The sequence below is a fragment of the Eptesicus fuscus genome, chromosome 8 (genome assembly GCF_027574615.1).
Source record: "Eptesicus fuscus isolate TK198812 chromosome 8, DD_ASM_mEF_20220401, whole genome shotgun sequence".
NCBI lineage: Eukaryota > Metazoa > Chordata > Mammalia > Chiroptera > Vespertilionidae > Eptesicus > Eptesicus fuscus.
Window position 1 is genome coordinate 66,393,775 of NC_072480.1, and position 25,109 is coordinate 66,418,883.

The 25,109-nt window shown below is 39.9% G+C and overlaps 1 protein-coding gene across 3 annotated transcripts in view; it reads right to left on the bottom strand.

The window, feature by feature from the left end:
- FGF14 (fibroblast growth factor 14) overlaps window positions 1-25,109 on the bottom strand; it is a 570,035-nt gene that overhangs the window by 168,380 nt on the left and 376,546 nt on the right. The window contains exon 1 of one of the 3 annotated variants that reach the window (XM_008143958.3): window positions 8,404-8,949. The exons of the other annotated variants lie outside the window; for them this stretch is intronic. Coding sequence (XP_008142180.1) covers window positions 8,404-8,596 — 193 coding nt within the window. The 5' untranslated portion in view covers window positions 8,597-8,949. Of the gene's footprint in view, window positions 1-8,403; window positions 8,950-25,109 lie in introns of those variants that run through there. 3 annotated transcript variants of the gene reach the window in all.

Below are 25,109 nucleotides of genomic sequence, written 5' to 3' on the forward strand. Positions count from 1 at the left end.
TTAAATCAAAAGCAGCATGTAACATAGAGTATCTAGATTTCTAACCGTCTGTAATTTTTGTGATTAATGTATAACCTTGATGGTTTACTTGTACAATATGGCCAATAATGAATGTAACCAATAAGTCATCTTATTAGAAATGAGAATGTCTAAAATACATAGTCATGAAAAATTAATGAAAGACTTAACATGAAATTCATTATGAGCTAATGAAAGCACTCTAAATTAATCCTTTTCAGATTTTGGGGTCAATGTTGCAATTCATTATTAACATGTCTCACATCCAAACACTTTTGGGGAAAAAGCTACAGTCCTATGACAGAAAAGGCTTGGTAAAATTCAGCACTTTTTTGTCTCTACTCCCAAAGTCCACAAAAACGTCTCTACTTTTGAGACAGACCTTCTTACACTCTCAATTTTAAAAACAACAAAACGTAATACACTACAGCATATGTTGAACATCTACTTGCCTTGTGGTAACAGGTATTCCATTAATTATGAGTTCACAATGTCATGAAGAATTGAGAGTGTAAAGTAGTGGGGAAAATAAGATTTAAGGACAGACAGATTGTTTTTTTTAACTCTAATTGTGTCACTAGCTAGGTTTAAGTCTTCTGAAAAAACAAACTTTTTGAGCCTCAGTTTCCTTTGCTATAAAATAGTGATGAATCTCAACTAATCGAGATAATAAAAAATATGGCAATTGAGAAGTGGATTTTGTTAAGAGCTGGTACTCTGGAGTCAGCCTGGCAACCTGAGTTTTAATCCCAGCCCAACTCTCTGAGGTTTTATGGTATTGGACAATTTATTCAATTGAGGAGGGAGGAGGCAGTATTCAGATTCTTCATTTATAAAATGGATGGATGGAGAATATTAGTGTATCATAGATTAATTTAATGTATCCATGGATGGTAATGTAGTGTATCTACTACATAAGTTTGTTGTGAGGATAAAAGAATATTCAATGGAACAAAGGCTCATACACAGTGTCATATAGATTAGTGGTAAAGCGTAATAATAAGTACTGAGTCAATTATAGCCATTGTAATGTGCCCACTGATCTCAGCTGTCACTCTTTATCACTTCTGCAATTTCTACATGTAAATCTTTGGAAATACAGGATTTTTCCTTTAACTCAAAAAAAGCTTGTGGAATGTTAATTATATGCCAAGCACTGGTGAGACAATGACTTTTAAGTGGCTGTCCTCCATCTTCATACTATATGGATCCCTATTAAACTTGATATCTAGAACTATAAAAGCATAGGGTGAAACACATATTACACACACACACACACACACACACACACACACACACACACATTTCAGACGATATAGCTTTATGAAAAGAGTTTTTCCCTGAATGACAAAGTAGTCATTAGCTTAAGATATTTTTGTTAAGTGTCTAGATTTCTACTAACACTCCCTACTACTAGCCTCTCACTCCCAGTAAACAGTAGATTGTGACATATTTATGTAATCTGAGTGTCTTAAAATGAAAATTGAAATCAGTATAAATAAAATTTCTAAATCAGCTGTTTTCTAGTTATGCCAACAAGTGTGATTGACTAAATTGCATCAATCCCCCTAAAATGGTCTCTTATGTGTTTGAGTGTACCATTATATTTTTGTTTGGGTTATGTTTTTGTTTTTGTTTTTTTAGTTCTTAAGTGCTAAAACAATAATATGTAAAAAAACATATACAACTAGAGGCCTGGTGCATGAAAATTCATGCGCTGGAGGGGGGTCCCTCAGCTCGGCCTGCCCCTCTCACAGTCCGGGAGCCCTCAGGGGCAGGAGGTGACCCGGTGATCAGGGGAAGGCGATGCCCCATCATACCTCTGCTGCTGCCACTCCCGGCAGTGCAAGCCTTGGCCAACCCTGGTTATCTGAGCCTCGGGCAGCCCTGGGTGGCTGGAAAGCCGCCATCTGAGGCTTGCCTGTGCCTCAGGCCAGCCCTGAGCAGCTGGGCAGCCGCCATCTGAGGCTTGCCTGTGCCTCGGTCCAGCCCTGGGCAGCTGGGCAGCTGCCATCTGAGGCTTGCCTGCACCTCAGGCCGGCCCTGGGTGGCTGGGCAGCTGACATCTGGGGCTTGCCTGCACCTTGGGTGTCAGCTGGGCAGCCACCATCTGAGGCTTTCCTGCACCTCGGGCCAGCCCTGGGTGGCTGGGAGGCTGAGGGGACTGGGGGACTCTGGAGGCAGGCGCACAGAGTGGCTGGACCGCCTGGGGGCAGGTCCAGCCTTGCTGTGCACCTGCTGCCCTGGCAGGGCTGAGGGAACTGGGTGCCGCCATCTTGTGGCTGTGGGTGCCACCATCTTTGAGGGTGGGGCAGTCAATTAGCGTATTCCCTCCTTATTGGTTGTGGGCACTGCCATCTTTGCGGCGGCGTGAGGGTCAATTAGCATATTCCCTCTTTATTAGATAGGATTGGTGTTATCAAAACACACAGTCATTTTTGGCTAAAGTTCCTCAGTATTTTGGGAGAAATTAATATAAAGCATACTTAGAAAGATACCTAGATTTCCATAACTAAATGAACAAATAAGATTAAAAAATATTTCATCTACATTTTCCTGTAAGTTTCTGCCAATATTTTTAAATTAAGTAAATAAAATTTAGAATACATCATTTTACATTGAAGAGAGGGAGGTTCATGTGTATTTGGAAAAAAATTCTTACAGTAGCATTATTTAAAATAAAATTATTAACAGAAAAACAGAATTTTGGGGCCAAACACAGAACTATACTAATAATTCTACTCATCCTATATAATAAAGAGCTAATATGCTAACTAGACCGGACTGCGGAATGACCTTCCGGAACAACCTTCTGGGATGACCTTCGGGAATGACCAGTGCACGGGGCCGTGGGCCCACGAGGCAGCCAGGGCCATGAGGCAGCCAGGGCTGCAAGAGCCGAGCCCCTTGCACAAATTTTGTGCATCGGGCCTCCAGTTTGAAATATAAAGTGAAACCTGTGACTAATACTGGTAACCAGGAGCGTGGCTTTGGAGGAGTTTGTTCTTCTAAAATCTTATATTAAGAAATGCCAAAGGATATCTTCACCAGCTAGCAATACTGTTTTCTCAATATATGTAAACTCAATTCAGTCTCTGAATCTGACACAACCCAAAGCAAGCCATCTTAACCTTACAATGTACCTAACCTACTAGCTATCTTAAAGATTCATTTTACTTATCACACCACTTCTGAAGTTATTGCACCACTGTGGCATTAACCATTTCAGAAGCCTGTAGAAGATGTGGAATGCTGAAATCATGAAAAGTAAACCTCAAAAAATATACATAAGCAAGCAAGGACAGCATCTCTAAAAATCTTTAACATTATTTTATTTACCAGTATTCTCATAAAGTCTCTCACTTAGAAACCCTGCATTTAACAAAATACCCTTGTTTTTAAAAAATGGACATTTCAATTTAGAAAAACTATAATTTTGTCTTACCTTAATACTACTAACAAATAATACAACTCTGTTTATCAAAAAGTTAGCAACAGGTATTATCAAAGGATATAGAAGAAGACACCCACAAATTGGCCTTGCTTAAAAAGCTAAACAATACACTTCCAAAAGAAAAGAAGCGTGATCCTTTGGGGAAAAATATCATCTTGTTTTATTTTTACCTAAACAGACAAAATATCCATTTGGTCTTTGTATTTTCACATGGTAATAGCTCTGCAGCAGTAGCACAAAGAAAGGTGGCTTTTTGAAGACTCTCTGCTGTTGATTATTCTCTGAGAGGTAGACAAGTACTGCCTTATCCAGTGTCTTATAGGAAGGAAGAGCACTTTTTTTTAGGATAGCTGATGGGTTTCATTAGCACATTGGAGCAAAGCAGTTTTGTTTTTATTGGTGTGATGGACTTGTGCTTTTTATAGTACAGAATAACTTGAAAACAAATGACACATGATACCATGGTTCTTATACAGTAGCCCAAACAAGTAGATTGCAAGAAGCAACTGCATTAGCCGTACTGAAGATTTTGAAAGGTTATTATCCTATAGGTAATGAAGGTTCTTGCTTAGTTTAAAAACTCACAATAAAAATGTAACACTTTAGGATAACATGTTCATTATCCATCATTGAATGCAGTTTCTATTTTAGTTTTATTTTTTTTTGTTAGGATTCAAATAATAAAACTATTGTTTGTTGCCTTGTGCCTTCTTTCTTTAGTTAATTTAGCGTATAGCTAAATACATATTATTATGAATTAAGTCTTAAAATGAGGTTGGTCATATTCTTGCATTTTTTAGAATAACTTCCAACTATATAATCACTTCCTAATTCTTTAAAAATGGGATAAATTACATATGTATATATTTAGGGAAAGTAAAAAGATATAAAAGTTTTAAAAGTATATTTCTAAAATGGCCCATATAGAGCACTGTGGTTCAAGGACTTGTTTTTTAGCTTTGCACCTGTTGACCTTTCTTAATTCACTTCAATTCAAGGTCAATGATGAGTGTCTAGAGCATGGCAGACACTCAATCAATATTTGAGAGTCTATAAAGTGCAGGTAACATAGACTTGCTCCTAACTACAACCTATTGAAAATATGTGCTGGGTTAAACAGCATTAGTGAGGTATAAAATGCCACAGGAATATTATTTTTACTTATCTTCAACGAGCAAATACTTCTCAGAGGAGATGGCATTTTGTCCAAGCTTTAAGAAATGTGGATAATTTCAACAGGTGAAGATGGAAGACAGAAGATTCTATGCACAAAATAAAGCACAAACAAAAGCACAGGGATTTGCAATCATGTGGCTAATTAGGGGAATCTGAATGGTGCTTGGACCAAGTAGGCAGGGGAAGGATAGAGAGAGAGGAATCTGGAAAAGTGGGATAGAGTCATGGTGCCCACACAACCACAAAATGTCACCTTGCAAATTCCTGTCCTTTATAAATACAAAATGGTACAACTGGTACTCAACTGGTACAAAAATCACTCTTTTATAGGGGTTGGAGGTGATCAGAGTGGGGGATAGGGCTCTACCCAAAAGGGCATAAGTGAATATGTCATACTATTCACATTGATTTAATTACTACTTAAAGAAGCATTAAAAATAAGAAAAAAAATTTACACTTAAGCAATGTATATTACCTTTCCCAAACCAACAAAATATGAACTTACTCTTTTATTCCATTTGTCAAAATGTAAAATGTATCTGTATTTGCATGTCAAAATGTAAACTTCAGTCAAAATATAAAATTCAGCCAAAATGGACTATGATAGAAGATGAAAGTGTACTTAGTTTCCACACCTCCTTTGCTTCTCCTAACAGGCTAAGATTTTTGCCACATCATGGTCTTCACACATACACACACATTACTCTTGAAATCTTTGTATCCATCTCAGAGTTCAGCCCTCAACCTGTTACTCTCAATGTGGCCCATCCTAACTTAATCAGAACTATTGGTTCTGATTAAGTCCCTCTCCTCATGGATCTCTACCTCAGCCCTCTTTATGCTTTATAGGACTTTGAGTTTTGTAATTCCTTCATTTCCAGTTGCAATAACTTCCTACCCCACATTTGTAAGCTCTAGGATGGAAGGAACTTCATCTGCTCTATTCACTGCTTTACATATAATACCTGAAACAGACCTGACATATCATAAAGATTCAATAACTATTTATCAAATTAATGATTTTCAAATATGAAGATATACAGTGTTGTCACACCTAAAAATTGTATCTTTAAATTTACAAAATAGATTTTTAAAAATTCCTTGGGTGATACCTATGCAAAGAATGAGTATTGGAGGAAAAGGTAAATTTGAATAAAAATATTTCCAAGAGTATTTAATAAAACATTAAAATAATTATATATAATATAAATTCATATAAGTATATTAATATATAATTTACATACTATAAACTTCTAATATTTCTTTTGCTTAAATTAAAAATAAGAAAATGCCGAAACCGGTTTGGCTCAGTGGATAGAGCGTCGGCCTGCGGACTCAAGGGTCCCAGGTTCGATTCCGGTCAAGGGCATGTACCTTGGTTGCGGGCACATCCCCAGTAGGGGGTGTGCAAGAGGCAGCTGATCATGTTTCTCTCTCATGGATGTTTCTAACTCTCTATCCTTCTCTCTTCCTCTCTGTAAAAAATCAATAAAATATATTTTTAAAGAAAAGAATTTCTTTCCAATACTCAAGAGATATAGCTATATTTTTCTTCACTAACTGATATATTTGTTTATATATAAGAAATATAAAGAGGATAAAAAAAGAGGTTCTGATGAAATTTCCTTCCACCTATCTTATTTTCCATTCTCCCATAAGAAAATAAGATAGTAAAAGTGACCTCAAGTATATTTTTCTTACAGATCACTGAGGCATGTATATCACTTTTAACTCATGAATACCAAGGGTGCAGTCATGGTTGAAATGGTGAAACAGACTACTGGGGAGCTCAGCTGTCTTACTACATCTGGGAAAAAGTATAATCCCATCTTAAAACTCTAAAGTGTAAAACAAACCCTCCATCACCCAATATGACACAAAACATTTACTGTATTATTTTACTGTATGTAAAATAATCTACTGGTTGTGTATTTAAAGAAACACACAATAAGTTTTAATCATTGTTTATATTAAAATAATCTTATCTAGAAGAGAATATGTTTGTTTACTTCAAGTAGATGGCAAATTTGTAGCTCTACCTGCTGAGAACTGTTTTCTAAAAGATAATCTGATGAAATAAGGGGAGAAACAAACACTTTAAGCCATGATAACATGACCCTCCATGAATCAAAAATATTTAAAATAGTCCAGTGAGTCTTCTAATACAAAGTTTTGTTGGATAAAGCTCTAAGCTAAAGTGGAAAATTAAAATCCATTTTTTCTTAATAGCTTCTACACTGTTCTAAAAATATTGTCCCCAAAAACTTCATCTAAAAGTATTAGATTTATTAATTTTTTATTTTACTTTTAAAAGTCTTATATTTATATAATTATTATATTTATATAATTATTACATTCATATAATTATTACTTTCATATAATTTTATCTCCCTTCACACAGCCACTGTTATATTTCTCAAAATTTTTAAAGCTTGATTCTAAGAGCAAGTAACCTCCAATTTCTTATTGTGACAATAAGGTAATGTCCTTGAAAAATATTTAGCTTAGCCTTTAAAAAAAAAAAAGAGCATTAAAACTTTTGGTCATAAATCTGTAAATGTGTGGAACACTCACATAGATTCACATGTATAACATATGCTTCTCTTCTCCTGTCTTTGGAACAACAGGACATTTAAAACAAATACAGCTGGGAGCTGAGAATACAATGTGCTGGGCAAACATATACTCCTATTAACGTAAATATATCCTTTGATGTTTCCTGACAAGCCCACATAGTTATGAAAAGCAAGCAATCCCCATTTCTCCCACAGAACACCCCACAAGCTCTCAAAGCAACCGCCCTTAGCAACTGGATGTGGAGATGAACAAAAGCCGCTGGGCTCTGGCTCCTCAGTGAGTGGCTCTCTCAGACCCTGACATTTCGAAGGTAGCAAAAAGAAGGTCATGCTGGGCACTAGTTATTCCTACATTTTTAAGGCATGGTATGGCAGCGACAGTAGTCATCTGAAGTGTAGTAACTGCTTGGTTTGCCTCACGTAATTGGCAAGTCCTTGAATTAAAACCGACACGTAGGGGGGGATGTGTACCTCGCCAGTCCTCTAATTAAGACTCATCCTTCCTTCCTCTGCGCCCCTCTCCGAAGGTGTGACTCAGGGGCTTGGGAGGGCTCAATGCCGCAGGTTAGGCAGCTTCCCCTAAATCCCAACCGAACTGGCCCTTAGTTCACACACGTACACCCTTCACACACTCCTCTCACACCAGCCCCTGCGGAGGGCACTGTGGGGATCACCCCATTTCATGCAGGTCTAGGAGCCAAGGAGGTTTCCAGACAACCTGGGGGAACCAACCTGAGGTCAGACACACACACACACACATTCCTGACACCCCCCAATCAGAATGGAAGCAGCCAGCGCGACCCCAGGGGTCGCAGCAGAGATCTTTGCCCCAGTGTTTCTGGGGTCAGACTCTATCCCCGGGGGGGAAACCAAGCCCCTCCGGAGTCGAATGACTGTCTCTGGAACCCAGCTCCAATGGGACCCCAGAGGCAGCGGGCAGAGCGGGCCAGCTGGCCGGCTCCTGGCGGGGCTGAGTTCTCAGGGGCTACAGGTTGCCTGGGAGCAGGTTCCCGGCTCCCGCGGTCAGAAGGCGCTCAGAGCGCTGGTGAGGGAGACTCGGGGAGGGTGGGGGAGACTGGGAGGCTAATGGAGGAAAGGGGAAGCCCCCCCAGAGGTCCAATGCAGGCGGGGAGATGGGGAGATCCGAGGGCGCACCACCCAACAGTGACCCACACAGACCTTGGCGCCGCAACCTGCGCTTCTTGAGACCGAAGATGCGTACTTTGGAAAAAATATCCACCAGGTTGCCGTTGCAGAGCCCGCGGTTCTTGCTGGGGCTGCTCCGCCTCCTGCTGGCGGAAGGCCGGTCCCAGTGCTGCTCCCGAGCCTGCCGCTTCTGGCGGATCAAGCCGCTGGCGATGGCCGCAGCCATGGTGGCTCGGGAACGGGTCCGGAGGAGGTGGCGGGCCGAGGGAAGGGGAGCCGGGGGCAGGGGAGAGGGGAGAGGCGGCGCGGACCCCGGCTCACCCTCGGGGAGGCGGATGGGGGAAGCCGGAGGGGTTGGGGAGACGGGTAGGGGCGCTCAGTCCCGACTGGGACCCATGGTCCTCTCCACCGGTCGCGGGGCCAGGTGCGCAGATGCGCCCTGGGCGCGGCGGGGCGAGCCCGAGGAGCCCGAGGTCCGGTCCGCAGGTTTCTGGCCGCGCTGGAGCCGGGAGTGGGTTTGGGGTTGCGGCCGCCGCGGTCACCACACAACGCTGGGAGCCCTCTCGGGGACCGCCACCGCCACTCGCGCTGCCTTTTTGCCCTGCCCACCTTCTCGGCAGGCGGTGGAACTCGCCGCCTTCTTCCAGGGCACGGGATGGAGGCGGGTCCCGGCCGGGACCCGGCGAGTCCGTCGGATCTGGGCTCCTGGAGTGGGACTCAGCTTCTGGCTGGAGCTGCCCCGGGTCCGGTGCCGCCGCCGGCGCCGCCGCCGCCGCCGCCGCCGCCCGCTCTGGGGTTCTGCCGGTGATTGTCAAGTGCTTTGAAAATCAGCATCTGGAGAAAGCAATCTTCTCCTTGAAGATCTCTAATCAAAGCGCTGCATTGCCATCCACTACCCCCACCTCACGTCCCCCTCCTCTCTTCAGGAAGGAGAAAAAAGTATGCATAGATAATACTATGTTAAAAAATATTATTAACAATAAAGACAGCTAAAAAATGGATTGCAAGAGGTGTGGTGCTAAGAGGTTGAGCCAAAGCAGATGGAACTGAAGGAATTACCGCCGCGCTTTTTCTTAGATCAAACTCATAGGTTTCCGAGGCGTCTGTGGCCTAGCTGGGGCTTCTGGATCTCCCGGTTCACAGAAACTCTGAGCTTCGGTTGAAAGGGTGAGGTGGTTTCCGCCCTCCCCAGTAATCCCTCTGGCACCAAAGCCACCCCACCCAGGGAAGGAGGAGGAGGAAGCGGAGAGGCTGGGAGGGAGGAGAGCGTGTCCTGAGGAGGGAGGCGCCTCCAGTCTTTACCTAGTCCACCCAAACTTGCTGCACTCTCCCTTCTGCGGCCAGGAAGGGTAGGCTTGTCATTTTGAAAAGGCAACACGGAGCAAAAAGGAGGGAGGAGGGGGAAGGTGAGAAGATGTGGCAAAGTGACGGAAGACCCCTTTCCAAACCTGCTCTCTGGCACTCAGAGGGAGAGACACAGCCCCCTGTGGTTGCTACAAAACAGCAGCTGGATAGGATAAAAGCCTAAGGAAAACTGAAGAAGTCACAGCGGAAATGTTAAGGGGGGGGGGGGGGGGGGCATGTCACAGTATTCCGATGGCAACAAAAAGCCGCCAGACTGAAGGACAGTCCAAACTGAGCTCCCGACTTTGTGGCCCTGGGCAATGAAACTCCGTCAGAGGGCAAAGCCAGGTGGACTGTGTCTGAAATTCATGTACAACAGCGCTGCTTCCCCTCCTAGAGTCCCTGTCTGTGGCCCCCGCGGTGTTCTGTCTTGGATAACTGAAAATCTGAAGGCCCTCGAGGAAGGGATCCAGTGGGAGGCACCCTAGGAAAGGAGGTTTGGGGGGGGAAAAAAAAAAGAAAACACTTCACGCTTGGATGAGACAGATCCATGGTTTCTAGGATACACTCTGAGTGACAGACCGAGTGTAGCTTTTGCTAGTGTGGCTTCTTACCTTTTCCTCTCCCCTCTTAGCTGCTTTGCTTGTCATTACAGGGAGATGGAGAAAAGAAATGCCAGACTAGACTTCTCACCGTCCAGAGTGAAGAATGGAGGAAAGGAGACTCATTTGGTAGTCAGAGACTTGTAGCAATCAATTCTCTGGTAACTGCTTTAGAGCTGGAGTGAAGAGGCACCGTCTAAAAGCAACCCAGGGAGCAGTTTTGAGCCAGCACACACTTTCTCTTTGTTTCAGGAATAAGCAGCAAAGTACTACAAGGACTTGCAACCAGGCCAATGAAAGAAATGCAGCCAAGGGCTGATGACAGAGAGGCTAGACACCTTCTCCTCTACAGAACTTTCCCACATTCTCGCCAGGCAAGTGATTACTGCTGAGCTGGTCTGTGTCCTATTCACTCCATTGTTGCTAACAAGTCTCCTTTGGGGAAGATCATTTAATGGAAAGGGAGTACATGTAGATTGGGGTCCAAAGCAGTCAGGACCGGGTATATCATATTTAACATTAAAGAACATACTCTGTTAGCTTCTTTTCCCTCTCTTGTTATATCCACAAAATAACCACAATATTAAAAGGAATGGGGCCCTGGCCTGTGTGGCTCAGTGGACAGAGAATAGGCCTATGCACCAAAAGGGGCACAGGATTGATTTCCTGTCGAAGGCAATACCTGGGTTGCAGGTTCCACCTCTGGTCCTGGTCGGGGCGCGTGTGGAAGGCAACCCATGGATGGGTCTCTTTTCCATCGATGTTTCTCTCTCTCCTCCCCCCTCCCTTCCACACTCTAAAAAATCAATGGAAAAAATATCCTCAGTGTGGATTAACCAAAAAAAAAAAAAAAGAAGAAAGAAATAACAAAAATATAGTAATTTTGCCAGAAATTTACAATCCCTAATCACCGTGAGATAGTAAAAATGAGGAAAAGGATGTATTAGCTATTTTGCTCTATCTCTATCACTTTATTTTCTGTTTTACATATCTTTGTTCTTACATTTTTACTAAGTATGTATTAAAGTTGTGTGGTCATGCCCCTTCTTAAAAAGGCCATCTGCAGAGATGGATACCTCTAATAAAAGGCTACTAAAGTATGTCTTTTTAAAAATCCACTAAAATAAGTCCAATTGAACATGAAGAGTAGCTACTCCTGCCTTCCATTATTGAAGACAGGTCATTAGGACATTTAGGATGTTATGGCTTCGAATATTCAAATGACTCTACAATTAAAGCAAACCTATTTGCCTAAAGCCACTGGTGAGTTTTTCAAAGAAGCAAAATGTTAAGTATTATTGGCCTGTTAAATATAGTACAACTCCCTCAATCAACATATCCCAGTCTACTTTGCAAGGTTGTTCCTTTTTGTCTTTATATGTGGCTATTATAGTAATTTGAACAGAGTGAGATTAAGCTTCGTACTATTATAGCTGTTTTAGTTATTTTATTTCCAGGCATTTTCCTACATTGCAGTCTCTCCAATTCCTTGGTTTGGATAATTTCGGGGGGGGGGGGGGGGGCCGGGGGAGGTTGGGCTCCTTTATTGCCCCAGCAACCTATAGACAAGGCTGTGATTCAGCACCACGGACAGGGATCCCGCCCCAGCCACAGCTCTCAGAGCAGAAGCAAGTTCCCCCCAGGGTAGGAGCTTTGTCCTCGGTCTCTGAAATTGTCCTCCCTAAAGAGCGCTACCTACCATTTTTCTTCCCCCTCCCCGCCGCCCCCCAGAAGGAAAGGGAATTAATCCCCACAGTTTAACTGACATTAATAACACACACCTTGGAGCACAAAGCCTTTCAGTTTTTTGATAACCGAGAAATACTCTTTCTTTCCTGATGCATTCCGACCACCTGGTGCAGCGCCTAAAACAGCGGACTCCTCAGTCTCAGCGCTTCTATTCAGACTGTGAATTTCATAAGCTTTGAGCAGTCGTTTCTATTTTACGTGGTTTCCTGTTTTTAAGGAAGCTTGGAGTGGGGGCAGCGTGGGATAATCAAGGTCTTTTTTTTTTTTTTTTTTTTTAGCTTAATCCCTGCGTTTCCCTTTTACCTTCCCAGAACACTGTTGTTTACAGATAGAGGTAATAGAAAGAAAACGCAAGAGAGCCATCTGCTGTCTTAAGCTGTGATAAAAGCCTGTGCAAAACTAGAGTGAAAAGCCGTTCAGGGTGGATGAACACAAATCCACACTTAGAAAGTAATTTCTCACTCACAAGAAGCTCCTTGCAGTTGTTAATTTCACCACTGACTTGAAAACAACAACAACAAAAATGAAGTACTACCCAGGTAGAGTGGCTGCTGACCAACCGGTTAGGAGTCCGAACTCTGATTTGAGACAGTCTTGGTTCATGTCTTGATTCTGCTGCTGCCTGGCCATATGATAAAACAACTATAGCAAGTTGCTTTACTCTCTCTCAGCTTCAATGCCTTCATTCTAAAATTAAGATCCTAATAGAATCTCCTTTTCAACTTTGGTGAGATCAAATTTAGTAAGTGAATGTAGAGATCCTAGTACAGTGTTTGGCACATCCTAATTGTTCCAAAATGACAGCTATTATTTTTATTATCTTCCAGATCACTCATTTCTATTAATTTTTTTCCAATTTTCAATATCAAAATATATGTATTCTCATGCATATTTCTCACCTCCTAAATGGGTACATGGTAAGACTTAAAACAATCAGAAACCTAAAAATTACTTCACATTTTGGTGAAAGAGTCCAAGTTCAAACCTCAGTTTATCATTCACTAAATTTATGAACTCCATTCTGTAAGTCTACTTCCCTACTCATTGAATACTGGTAATAAAAACATTTTCCTTCCTTACAGAGATTAATATGTGACCTATGAGAAAACAGGTCTAAACTGTAATGTACCACAAAAGCATGAGTTTGCTAGAAGCTGATTTATTTGACTACTTCTCTGTACTTTCAGGTCTCCTGAAGATGTCATGCTCCCTTTGACCCCTCTACTTTGCATATGTTGTTCCCTCTGCCTGGACATTTTTATTGCCCCTTGTCCATACCCCTCTTGGTAATATAAAACTTGATAAAAACACAACTGGAGTAAGGTAAACATAACCTTAACTGTGTGTCTTTGAGCAATCCATTTAAACCTAGGTCTCAATTTCCTCTTCTGTAAAACTGCCATAATAATTTAAGGCTATTATGAGGATTAAATGAGAACATATATGTAAAACACTTAAAGCAGTGCTCTCCACAAAGTGCTAATCCAGTAGATAATAGCTACTGGTAATCACTTAACTCTGCATCAGGTCTTCCTTTTATCAATGACCAAGTCCTTCATTGACATCTCTGTGAAGATGTCTAGTGAGCATCTCATGCCTCACATAGCCAAGATTGAATTCTCATTCTTCTTTCTCAAACCTGGTCTTCTTCAATCCTCCCATCTCTGGAATGACAACTCCAATCTTCTTGTTCCTCAGGCCCAAAACTTTGACAAGGTACTAATCTCATTTCTTTCTTTAATATCCCATATGTAATTCCTCAGCAATATCTCTGTCTTTAAAATATTATTATTTCTCACCATCTCCACTTCTGCTGGCCATCATCATGTAGACTATCACAAGAGCTACCTGATTGGTCTCTTTGGATCCAACCTTGCTTTTCTTCGATATGCCCTCAGTTCTGTGGCTAACGTGTTGAAGAAATAAATCAGATATCGCACTACTGCTCAAAATCCTATACCTCAATAGAAACCTAAAACCTCACAGTACCTACAATCTCTATATATAAAAGCCTAAGCAACAGTTAGACCGTTTGACTGGTAGCTATGACATGCACTGACTACCAGGGGGCAGGCACTCAATGCACAGGCATGGAAACATGGAAACAGACTGATGAATCTCAGAAGGAAGGAGGGAGAGGGGAGGGCGGTAAGAGATTAACCAAAGATCTTATATGCATACTAGAGGCCCGGTGCATGGATGTGTGCACCAGTGGGGTCCCTCAGCCTGGCCTATGGGGATCGGGCTGAAACCGGCAGTTCAATATCCCCCAAGGGGTCCTGGATTGTGAGAGGGTGCAGGCCAGGCTGAGGGACCCCACTGGTGCACGAGTACGTGCACCGGGCCTCTAGTGCCCAGTATAATTTGCATTTCACATGTGCCTTCATTTGGTATCTGATATTTCTACTTCTTTCTTCTTTTTTTAAGTATATTTTTGTTGATTTCAGAGAGAAAGGAAAAGGGGGAGAGAGATGGAAACATCAATGATGAAAGAGAATCATTGATCGGCTGTCTCCTGCACCCCCCCTACTGGAGATCAAGCCCACCAGGGCATGTGCCCTAATGATGAGCTGAACATAGGTCGATGCTCAATCATTGAGCTATAATGGCTGGGCTCTACTTTTTTCTTTTCATTCACCAGTTGCTATTTCTCAAACCATCGGGCATGCTCCTATGGCAGGACATTTATACTTGATCTTCCATGACATTCTCACTTCCTTCAGTCCTTTGCTTACATATTATCATCTCAGGTGAGATCTTCTCTAAAAAATCTATTTAAAATTGCAACCTCCAAACACAGTCAATCCCTTCTTCCTTCCCTGCTTTCCAGTTCTACTTAGCACTTCCAACTATTTAAAATTCTGTACATTTCCTTTATTTATTTGGATTATCTTGCTCTTAAAATATAAGCCTCTGAGAGAACATATTTTGTCTCATTTGTCTACTGCCACATACCCAGTGCTTAACATGGTGCTAGGCAGAGTCAGTGCTCAATAAAATATTTGTTTATTGAAAGCATTAATAAGTTGGATACATACATAGATATACAGACATTAATACCAAATAAGAGGAACAGAAAATCCTGCTTAGTGATGTCTTTCAAAGATGAATTACCCTCTGATGCTCAAACTCTTTAAGCACCAAGACATCTAAAATTCTGTGTGGATTACACACAATCTCAACCCATGAATAGGATATACAGAGAGTACCTTAGCCTTTGCTTGTTGAACTTGGGCTTAACCTAACATGGCATGCAGTTTGAGTTCTGAATTCCAACAGTGATACCTAAGGCAACGATTCTCATCCTTTCTCATCTAATGGAACATATAAACTAATTAATAAAATTCTGCGGTTCACCAAAATATATATTTTTTGCTGACTTGACAAAAAAAAGTATAATGTTGATTCATTCACACCAAATGGCTATTCTTGTGTTGGCTGTTGTCATTTCTTTCTTTCTTTCTTTTCTTTTCTTTTTCTTTCTTTCTTTTTTTTTTTAACAATCTAAAGGAAAAGAGGTTAGTGCCCTTGACTAAATAGTCAGGTATTGCATGTTTTAAAAATCCTTGCAGCACACTGTGTGAAAATCACTGTGCTAGGGGCTTACTGAGGATGGGAGATGATTCCACCTGATCTGGACAGGACTACACTACTGATCTTTGTGGCTCATCTCCCTGCACCTTGTTTTCTCCCTTGCTTTCAGGTTGCCAGTTGACAATATGCCCCTTTTTAAATTTGTTACATCAAATCCATCATGAATTCATCATAAATTGGAAACTAGATGAACATATTCATTAGAATTATCTGCAAATACAAAAGTAAACGAAGCCTAAGGGAAGAGAGTATGTATACAAATACAGCCTTATTGATATTGGTTAAATTACTTAAAAAGCCTTTTCCCCATTGTCTTCTGGGTTTTTGTGATGCTCCAGTGGATTTTGATACATAGACTGTTTAAGTGCCAAATAGATACGTTTCTATAATAATTTTGTATTTATTTCAGATAAACATAATTTAGTGTTTATTTCAACTTCAAATAAACAAAAAGTCCAAAGAACATATTTTGTGACATTGATGTTTATATTAAATGCTCTCACTTCTTATTTTTAACAAAGTAACAATCTGTCTATTTTTTCTTTTATTTCTGCCATTGCCATAGCCATTTATTTGATCTTAACCAAATTCCTCAAATCTAAGAAATCATTTAAGATGCATCATTATTTTTGGTAAGACAAGAAAAGGAAAAAAAAAAACCCACGTTATTAAATTATATCATACCATAAATTATAAGATTTATACCAATTTCAGAGATGTTTTTGCATTTTAGAAGTAGTGAAATTGCATCTAATGGGATTTTGTAAGTCTATAAATGTGAGTTGTACTCTTATTAAGTTGTTTTACTATATTTTGTTTAGACATTACAAATCTTTTGGCTAAAAAAAAACTTTAAGTGCCTCAGAGTATCCGAGTTCTAAAACATCTTTAGTTTTCTTATTGTTATCATTTTAATTCCTTTATCTCAAAGTGGCTCTAAATCGGAGAGATACATGGGGTAGAAACAAATATTCCCCAAATGTTCCCTGTCTACCTACTTGATTATCTCCATACAGTGAGTGACTCAGCCCACTTTTTGTCACATGGTCTCCTTGGTACATCACTTTTGAACATTTGAAACATCTCCTAAATTAAGGATAAAATCTCAGGGTCCAACATTTTTTTACACAACAAAGTTATTATAGAGTAAGCTATAGTAGGCTTTTTAGGATATATTGGCACTTATGTTTTTAACTTTATTCTGGATAAATGAGTTCTATTTGAAAGTGGACGAGATAATCTGAGAATGAAGGAAATACTAATGTCCTTACATTTTTCACTCATTTGGGAGAACATAAAAAAGAAATGTTAAGTTGTACTTGGACAAACTTTCAGCTAGTTAATTAAGATTGTGTCTCTACTCATTACAATTCAAATTCATATTTTATAATTTTCTGTGACAGTATTATTGATCTTTAGGTATAAAGGATAATCTAAATAAATGTTAAAATATTTTAAATTAGATTTTTTTAGGAAGTGATTGCATTATAAGAGTTTTATTAAATAATTTTGATGAATATATTTATTTCTAGTAGGCAGCAGATTTCAATCTATTAAAACACACACACACACAAACCAAAAAAAAAAAAAAACACCCTGACATGGCCAATGTGACTCAGAGGTTTAGCATTGACCTATGAACCAGGAGGTCATAGTTCGATTCCTGGTCAGGACACATGCCCAGGGTTGCAGGTTTGATCCCTGGTAGAGGGCATACAGGAGTCAGCCAGTCGATGATTCTCTCTCATAACTGATGTTTCTAACTCTCTTTCCTTCTCCCTTCATCTCTGAAATTAATAAAAATATTTTTTAAAAAAAACCTGGAAGGAATTTAATGTTACTTAATATTTTTATTCAATAAAGAAAAAGTGAAAACTATTGGTACCAAAAACTTGTGAACATTCTTCCCGATAGAAGCAATACCAGATTGATAATAGCAGATGGCTTAGCTTTACATACTTATCTAGTGTATTTTTTAAATCTAACTAATATGTTAGAAAAATATTCTCAGTGGCTTCCAGCCTTCTATATTAAAATGAATCCAAAATGTGTATAACATTCATTTCAGAACTGTGAATATTGACTTATATTTCCTTATTCTATATCAGTAGTGGGAGATGATAACATCAAGTTTAAGGATATATCAGTGAATTGGTTGTTTAAAAAGACTACTTGAATATCTCAATAAAAATTTTACTCAATTTCTAAAAAGATTTTTTGAGAAATTAATGTTCATTTATAATCTCCATGCAAAGATTCTGTGTGCATATATGATATAATTTTATCAGTATTTAACATTGTGACCAATTCCTATTTAATGATTACTGGAATGATCACTTTCATAACAATTAATTGTTCTAGGTTGATTATGTTCTTTGTATATATGGGTTAAACATGTATATAAACATATACATCTGCACACACATGCATACATACACTCACATACACACATGCATGCAACATAAAACTTAACTAAATTCCTGAATCTAGCAAATATAACTGTGAAACATTAGTGATTTCCAAAGAAAAACAACTTGCAATTCAAGTCTCTTAGAAAGATTCCCAACTCAAGACCTTTAGAAAACTATCTTCATTACCATCTAAGAGTGTAGGTTCCTAGGACTCAGAGAAGTAATTTAAGATTTTTCAGTTCTTATGTATTAAGTAGGAACTCGGCTCATGAATGTGACATCAATTTATAATAACATTTCTTAATTAAAGTGTATGACCTGGAAGTCCATCAGAAAACACTATATTCTACACACCTCCAAAAACTCTTTACAACTCAGAGAGATTATTTCCTTCTAAACTCTGGGACCAATCCTTGTCTTAGGGTTCAGAGTTTAGGAAATATAGCTAAGTACCTTAAACCTTAGGGTTCTGGAAAAGTTGCTATTTATCTGTTTTTGATCATGTAATCTATTTCTAAAAGATGTATATAAAAGCAATTTCCAAAGTGCATTGTACTTAAGAAATGTTATTATTATAAACTAGAGGCCCGGTGCACAAAATTAGTGCACAGGTTCGAGTTGGGGTTCCTTCAGCCCGGCCTGCACCCTCTCGCAATCCAAGACTGCTGGCTCCTAACCACTCACCTGCCTGCCTGCCTGATCGCCCCTAACCCCTCTGCCTGCCTGCCTGATCGCCCCTAACCCCTCTGCCTGCCTGCCTGATCACCCCTAACCCCTCTGCCTGCCTGCCTGATCACCCCTAACTGCCTCTGCCTGCCTGCCTAATCACCCCTATCTGCCTCTGCCTGCCTGCCTGATCACCCCTAACTGCCTCTGCCTCGGCCCCCGCTGCCACAGCTTCATCAGGAAGTACATCCGGAATGACGTTTGGAAGGTCGTTCGATTGTCCGGTCTAATTGGCATATTATGCTTCTATTATTATAGATTGATTCTTGAGTCTCGGCCCTACTTTGTAGGTAAGAACTGAAAATTTGACCCTTAATTATTCCCCTGAGTTCCAGTAACCTACAAAAAGCTTCCCATTGTTTCTGTAACAAATTACTACATAAGTAATTGCTTAAAACAATATATTTATTCTCTCAAAGTTCTGAAGGTAGGAAGTCCCTAGTAAGTTTCACTAGGTTTTGTCAAGGTATCTGTGGAGTTGGTTCCTTCTGGAAGCTCTGAGGAAAGAATAAGCTAGTTTTTTTTGTTTGTTTTTTCTTCTAAAGGCCAACTTCATCCCATGGCTCATGGTCTTTTCCTTGCATCCTCCCAAATTCTTACTTCTGTTGTCACATCTCTTACTACCGATTCTGATCCTCCTGCCTCCCTCTAATATGAACCCTAATAATTACATTGGGTCCACCCAGATAATTTGTAATAATCTCCCTATTTCAAAGTCTCTTATTTAATTACATATGCAAAATCTCATTCATCATGTCAACTAACATATTAATAGACTGCATGGATTAGGGCTTGGACATCTTTGGGGGTTATTATGCAGTCTTCCATACTTACCCTATATATAAAGCACACAGAAATAGAGCCTTACCTTAGCATTTGACAATCATTCACCCAAATCCACTACCATGACAGGATAATTGCTTCAGAATGTTAGCTTTTAAATTAAGATTCCTTCTTCTTGCAAATACACACACACACACACACACACACACACACACACACACACACACACTAGAGGCCCAGTGCACGAATTCATGCATGGGTGGGGTCTCTTGGCCTGGCTGGCAATCGAGGCAATTGGGGCCATCTCGCCCAGTCCCAATAGGGGTTGATCGGGTCCAGCCGGCTGGGGGGAGGGACCACGGGCAATTGGCAGGCAGCGGGAGGTTGACTATGGGAGCACACTGACCACCAGGGAGCAGCTCTTGCATTGAGCATCTGCCCCCTTGTGGTCAATGCGCATCATAGCAACTGGTCAACCAGTCGTAACGGTCACTTAGGCTTTTATATATACATAGATATTTTTTTAACACCAACTGCTTACTTGGTTGAATCTCTGATGACTGCCTGCCCCTGTACTCCCATTGCTTTACTCCCTGCTCAGAATAATGTCTTATTATTGGCTGGGTGTCTCTGATATCACCCTTTTAACTAAATTTCTTGACTTTACTTATCACATCTCTCAGAAAGAAATGTACAGCAATTCTCAGTAGATATGGAAACATTTGCTCCCCTGGGGGTCATGAGTATGCATTTTCTGAGACCCACATAAATCCATGGAGAATTTAATTTCTTGAGTTTATAACATGCTTTTCATGAAATTTAGAGCCATAGAATTGAGCTGACTAAAACTAAAGCTAGACAGGTGATGCTCCACAAGATGAGATTTGGGGCCTAAGGCTATCACCAAATGAGGGAAATAGATTCTGAAAATCCTTTTTTTCCCCCATTCCATTTTCATTCTTATGTAACAATAGGGGCAGTACATAATTGCTATTTTCTTTCTGAAATGTAGACTAGCTCCGTAAGTAAGAATTTGACTTAACTATAGATTGAACGCTAAATAACTAACTATAAACGAAAGATGCCATTCATGTCAATGATTTTTAAAGGAGTCAAAAATATTTTTCACAGTTTGATGTGAACAGAAAGAGGAGAAATGTCAGAAAAAAAGGAATAATTTCAGGTGAAACACCATGGAGAGTTTTACATAAGCAAAACTTTCGGGCCCTAGTCTCTTAGTCTCTTTGCTCTCTCCTTTGTCCCTCTTGTCCTTTTATATTGTAACTTACTTTTCCTTCCTCTGGGTCCCTCCAGGGATTTGAAACTGATTTCCAGAGATGAGAGTACCCAATGATTGAAAAAATATCTGGCTGTGATTCAAGAATAGCAAGTATTCTATTTTGCAGGTAGATACAGATATAGTTATATAGTATACCTATATAGATATATAAACTTGAAACACCAAGGTATTTCAGTGCACAGATCTCTTCCAATGGGCAAGAATAAACTATCCAAACAGAATTATTCTAACCCAGATACCTAATTAGTGCAATCAGCTGGGCGAAAGAAAGGGTAGCTCTGGCCACACTCATAGGTCTATGTTCATCTCTCCATAAAATGGGCTTAGTGGTCCACTCAAGAGATTTAGTTCTAACAGGACAAGTCTCATAGGTAGTTTATATCAGGGACTCTTGACTGCAAGCAGGAGAAAGGACTTTAACATATCTTAATACTATAAAGTTTAAAATGTAGTCCTTGTTGTCCTTCTGTAAGAGTCAGAGCAGATATTCAAATGGTCCTTTTCACTTTCCAGGCCCCCTTAGGCAGAGACAAACCAGGTGTCCTGACTTCCAGACCCTGACTGTGAAGCGCTCCTCTACTTGCCCTTTAGAGGGACATTCCACCATCTCTCCATAAATTCATGCCCACCTACTCCCAGCTTCTCAAGCTCTCCTGGGATGCTCTGTTTGGCTCCTGAAAAACTCCCAGCCACCCCTGGGCCTGGAATATGCTGACACACTATAGGTACTCAATTAGTGTTTGTGGAAGGGAGGAAGAGAATCAAAAAGGAATAGCCTCGGGTTCTAGACTTTTGATCTATTTAATTCTTTACCCAACAGTAAAATATACCTACGTTGGGTCCCATTTCCCCAGCAACACTATAACTTTTCAAAGGATGTGGAAACAATACCCAATACCATCTCTGAAAGAAGCTACTCTTACTACTGAAGCAATAAAAAGGGCCCAAGGGGAAGAGTCTTGTGGAAGAGGGAGGGAGGTATTCAGATCCCCTGATTTTGGTTAATCTCAATAAGTAGGAAAAAATACTAATATGTGCACCAGACTCATATTTTATTCCTCAATTCTAATTATTTATGGATTGGAACTGAAATCTTAATTTGTTACATTATATCATTATCCCCTATCTTTAAAAAATCAGAACAAGAAGTAACCTTAAAGATGATATAATCTAATAAGCACATTTTACTGATTAATAAACTCAACCCTAAGGAGGTTAATTAATTCACTAGTGAATTCATAAGCTAAGAGGAAGCAGCTCCAGGCCTGGATTCCACATCTGCTGAGGACCTCTTGATTACACCTCTCCACTACCTAGAAGAGCTTGGCTACACTGGAGAAGAGTGTCCATTCTGCTGTCCCCAGAGCAATTCTGGAACAAAACTATCCTCATTTCCTTCTTGTTCCCTTTTCTTCTATGCAGTTATATATACTATTCTTAAATAACCTGAGTTGCCTATGAATTATTGCTTCTGATATTTGGAAAACAGGTTCCCTTTGGTTAATATATTGATAAAAAGATACTTTTCATAAAAGCATATATTTTAGTTTACATGACCAACCTTCATTCATTTATTCATTCATTCAGTCAGTCAGTCAGTCAGTCAATTAGCAAGTCCATTGAGCACTAATTCTCCATCATTATATTTGACCCAGTATTCAGACATTAAAACATGACTCTACCCTCAAGCAGCTCAGAGTATAGGGGAAGATCACTGCCTGCTTATATGGAACTAATTGTTACAGATGCTGAGTGTAAAGATGGCGCATGAGTGGAGAGAGAAGTCAGTTCTACCTGAGGAGAGTCAGGAAGACGTCCTGGAAACAGTCGCACTTCACACGGAGATTTAAAAGATGGGAGGTATTTGCCAGGCAGACAAAGGGGACAAGGAGATTCCAGAGGGAAAATGTCAAATGAGAGAAACCCCAAGTTAAGACACAGCTTAATGTGTGAAGGTCAGTAAAAACAGTTTTGGCACCAAACACACCCAGTCCATGTACCAAGAGCCTCACCTGGTGACCATGTTAAGAATCATATGTCATTGGAGAAGTTTGCATCAGCTTTAGAACTAGGAGAGCAAATAAATATTATGTACTAATTCATAGAGATATGTTTTTCCATATAGGTTTGCAATGTGACCCACTTACCTGGGTTATTTTCATGTCATCACACTATTCTCATACTCCCTTTTCCCCATACATTTTTACTAATCTGAGGGACAGGGTCATTAGAGTTTAAATGTACACAAAATAGGATGTATTATATATATGTACACACACACACACACACACAAATATATATATATATATATATATATATATATATATATATATATATATATATTTGGTATTTTTCCTCCAACCAATTCTTTACCAGGAGTATGTTCTACCTTCATAATCATAAAAGGTTATCTTAAAAAAAAAAAACAGAGAAGTTGATTTAGAAGAAACTGGGAAAACACAGATATCAGGGGAAAGTCTTTATGTTTAGCTGAGGAGCTAGCTGTGGATATCCATTACCTGAATAGATTATTCTTTTTTCCGATTTTCATATAATCCTGTTGCACCTTTTAACATGAGAGCATATTCTATTTATGTGGCATCAAAAGCCTTGCATTTCGAATACTTAAATATAAAAATCTATCCCTTTCCCCTTCTGCATTGAGATGTCAAATATTACTGTTTCAATAAAATCATTATAATAAAAATCAATGAAAACAATAATACCTTTTTCCTTGCAAAAATGCAAGGTTGCAGTCTTTAGACAATCTTCAACATAGCTTTTTTGGATATGGGTAATATAAGTTATGGGTTGCAAATATTTAAAAGGTTGGTGCCATAAAGAGCAAAATTAATTTCCTGCAATAAAGTATTGCTCTCTTTATGGCCATGCATTGGCTCCTGGGTTAACAACCTGATTTTATTTATAATTCACTCATGTTCCCATATTTCAGCACTAATTGTGCACTGATAACCACAGAAATCATCTCTGTCACTGGGATACTCCGTTCTCATGATGCTCTCTGTGTGGTTATGCTATCACACAGATTATTTTTACCTTAGAGCGACTGAGTCACTTGCAAAGTTCCCTCCATCAATTTTCCTGGCTAGTTGGGATAATAGTTCAATTTCATTTTCTTCACAGAAGTAAATTATTTTATACTGTGATAGTCCTTGCACATCCAGTCTAGATTAAAACTCACACGCAGCTAAATAAACATTCTTAAACCCTCTGGGTCTGTCAAGGAAAATAAAGATAACTGCTTCCACACAGAGTTCCAGAGACCAGCTTGTTAAATTCACATGTGCTCTTCTGCTCAGAATTTCCATAGGAAGGGGCCTTTGAATCACCAAGTCCTATGTGGTTCTAACAATGCTGTTAAGAGGACGTCTGATTTCCTCTTGAATTCTCCAATGATTTAGGACTCACCAGGCCCAGAGTCACCCTCTCCTTTTCCAGATGGCTCTAATTTTAGAAGGCTCTTATCAGGATTGGGCCCAAAGCCTAATTTTGTATTACCCACTGAAACACAATGTTTCCCTCTTCCACATGACAGTCTTTAAGTATTTTATTACAACACATACCCCTCTATTTCTGTCCCTCTAGTTTCAATACATTGAAATGGCACTGACTCATCCATGAGAGCTATCAACAAGGTCACACAAAACCTTTAGGCTTTTTTTATGCTTGTCTGTGGACATTTTCTGCTTGTTTCTAGAATTCAAATGAACCTTTTCACTCTCAATTTCTCTTTCCCTTCCTTATATCTGGATGTTATGAGACGTCACAACATATTGAGACGTCAAAAATAAAGTTGCTTTTATATTAATGCTCTTAAAATCTATGGACTGGCTGCTCACCACGCTCCTCCTCTACCATGTTAGAAGAATGAGGGAGATTTTCAGCTTCACTCCATCAGGGAACTTGTCTATTTTATTCACTGCTCCCAACACCTAGCATCACCTTAGCCCCAGAAGTGATCCAGTGACTGTTGTATAACTTTGGAAGGTTGATATGCTCTGGGCATGCTGGACAGGATACTGATTAAACCTTCAGATCAGAGTTTCATACTGCAGAGACAAGTAGGGCAGTAAATAACTCAATGGTATGTACCCTTCATTGGGCCAAATGGCTAAAGAACACGTTTGATCCATTCTGAACTTTATTATAAATTAGATTATTATTTTAGTCTAATCAAGCTCCACAGCTGCTGCTCATGAGAATCACAAC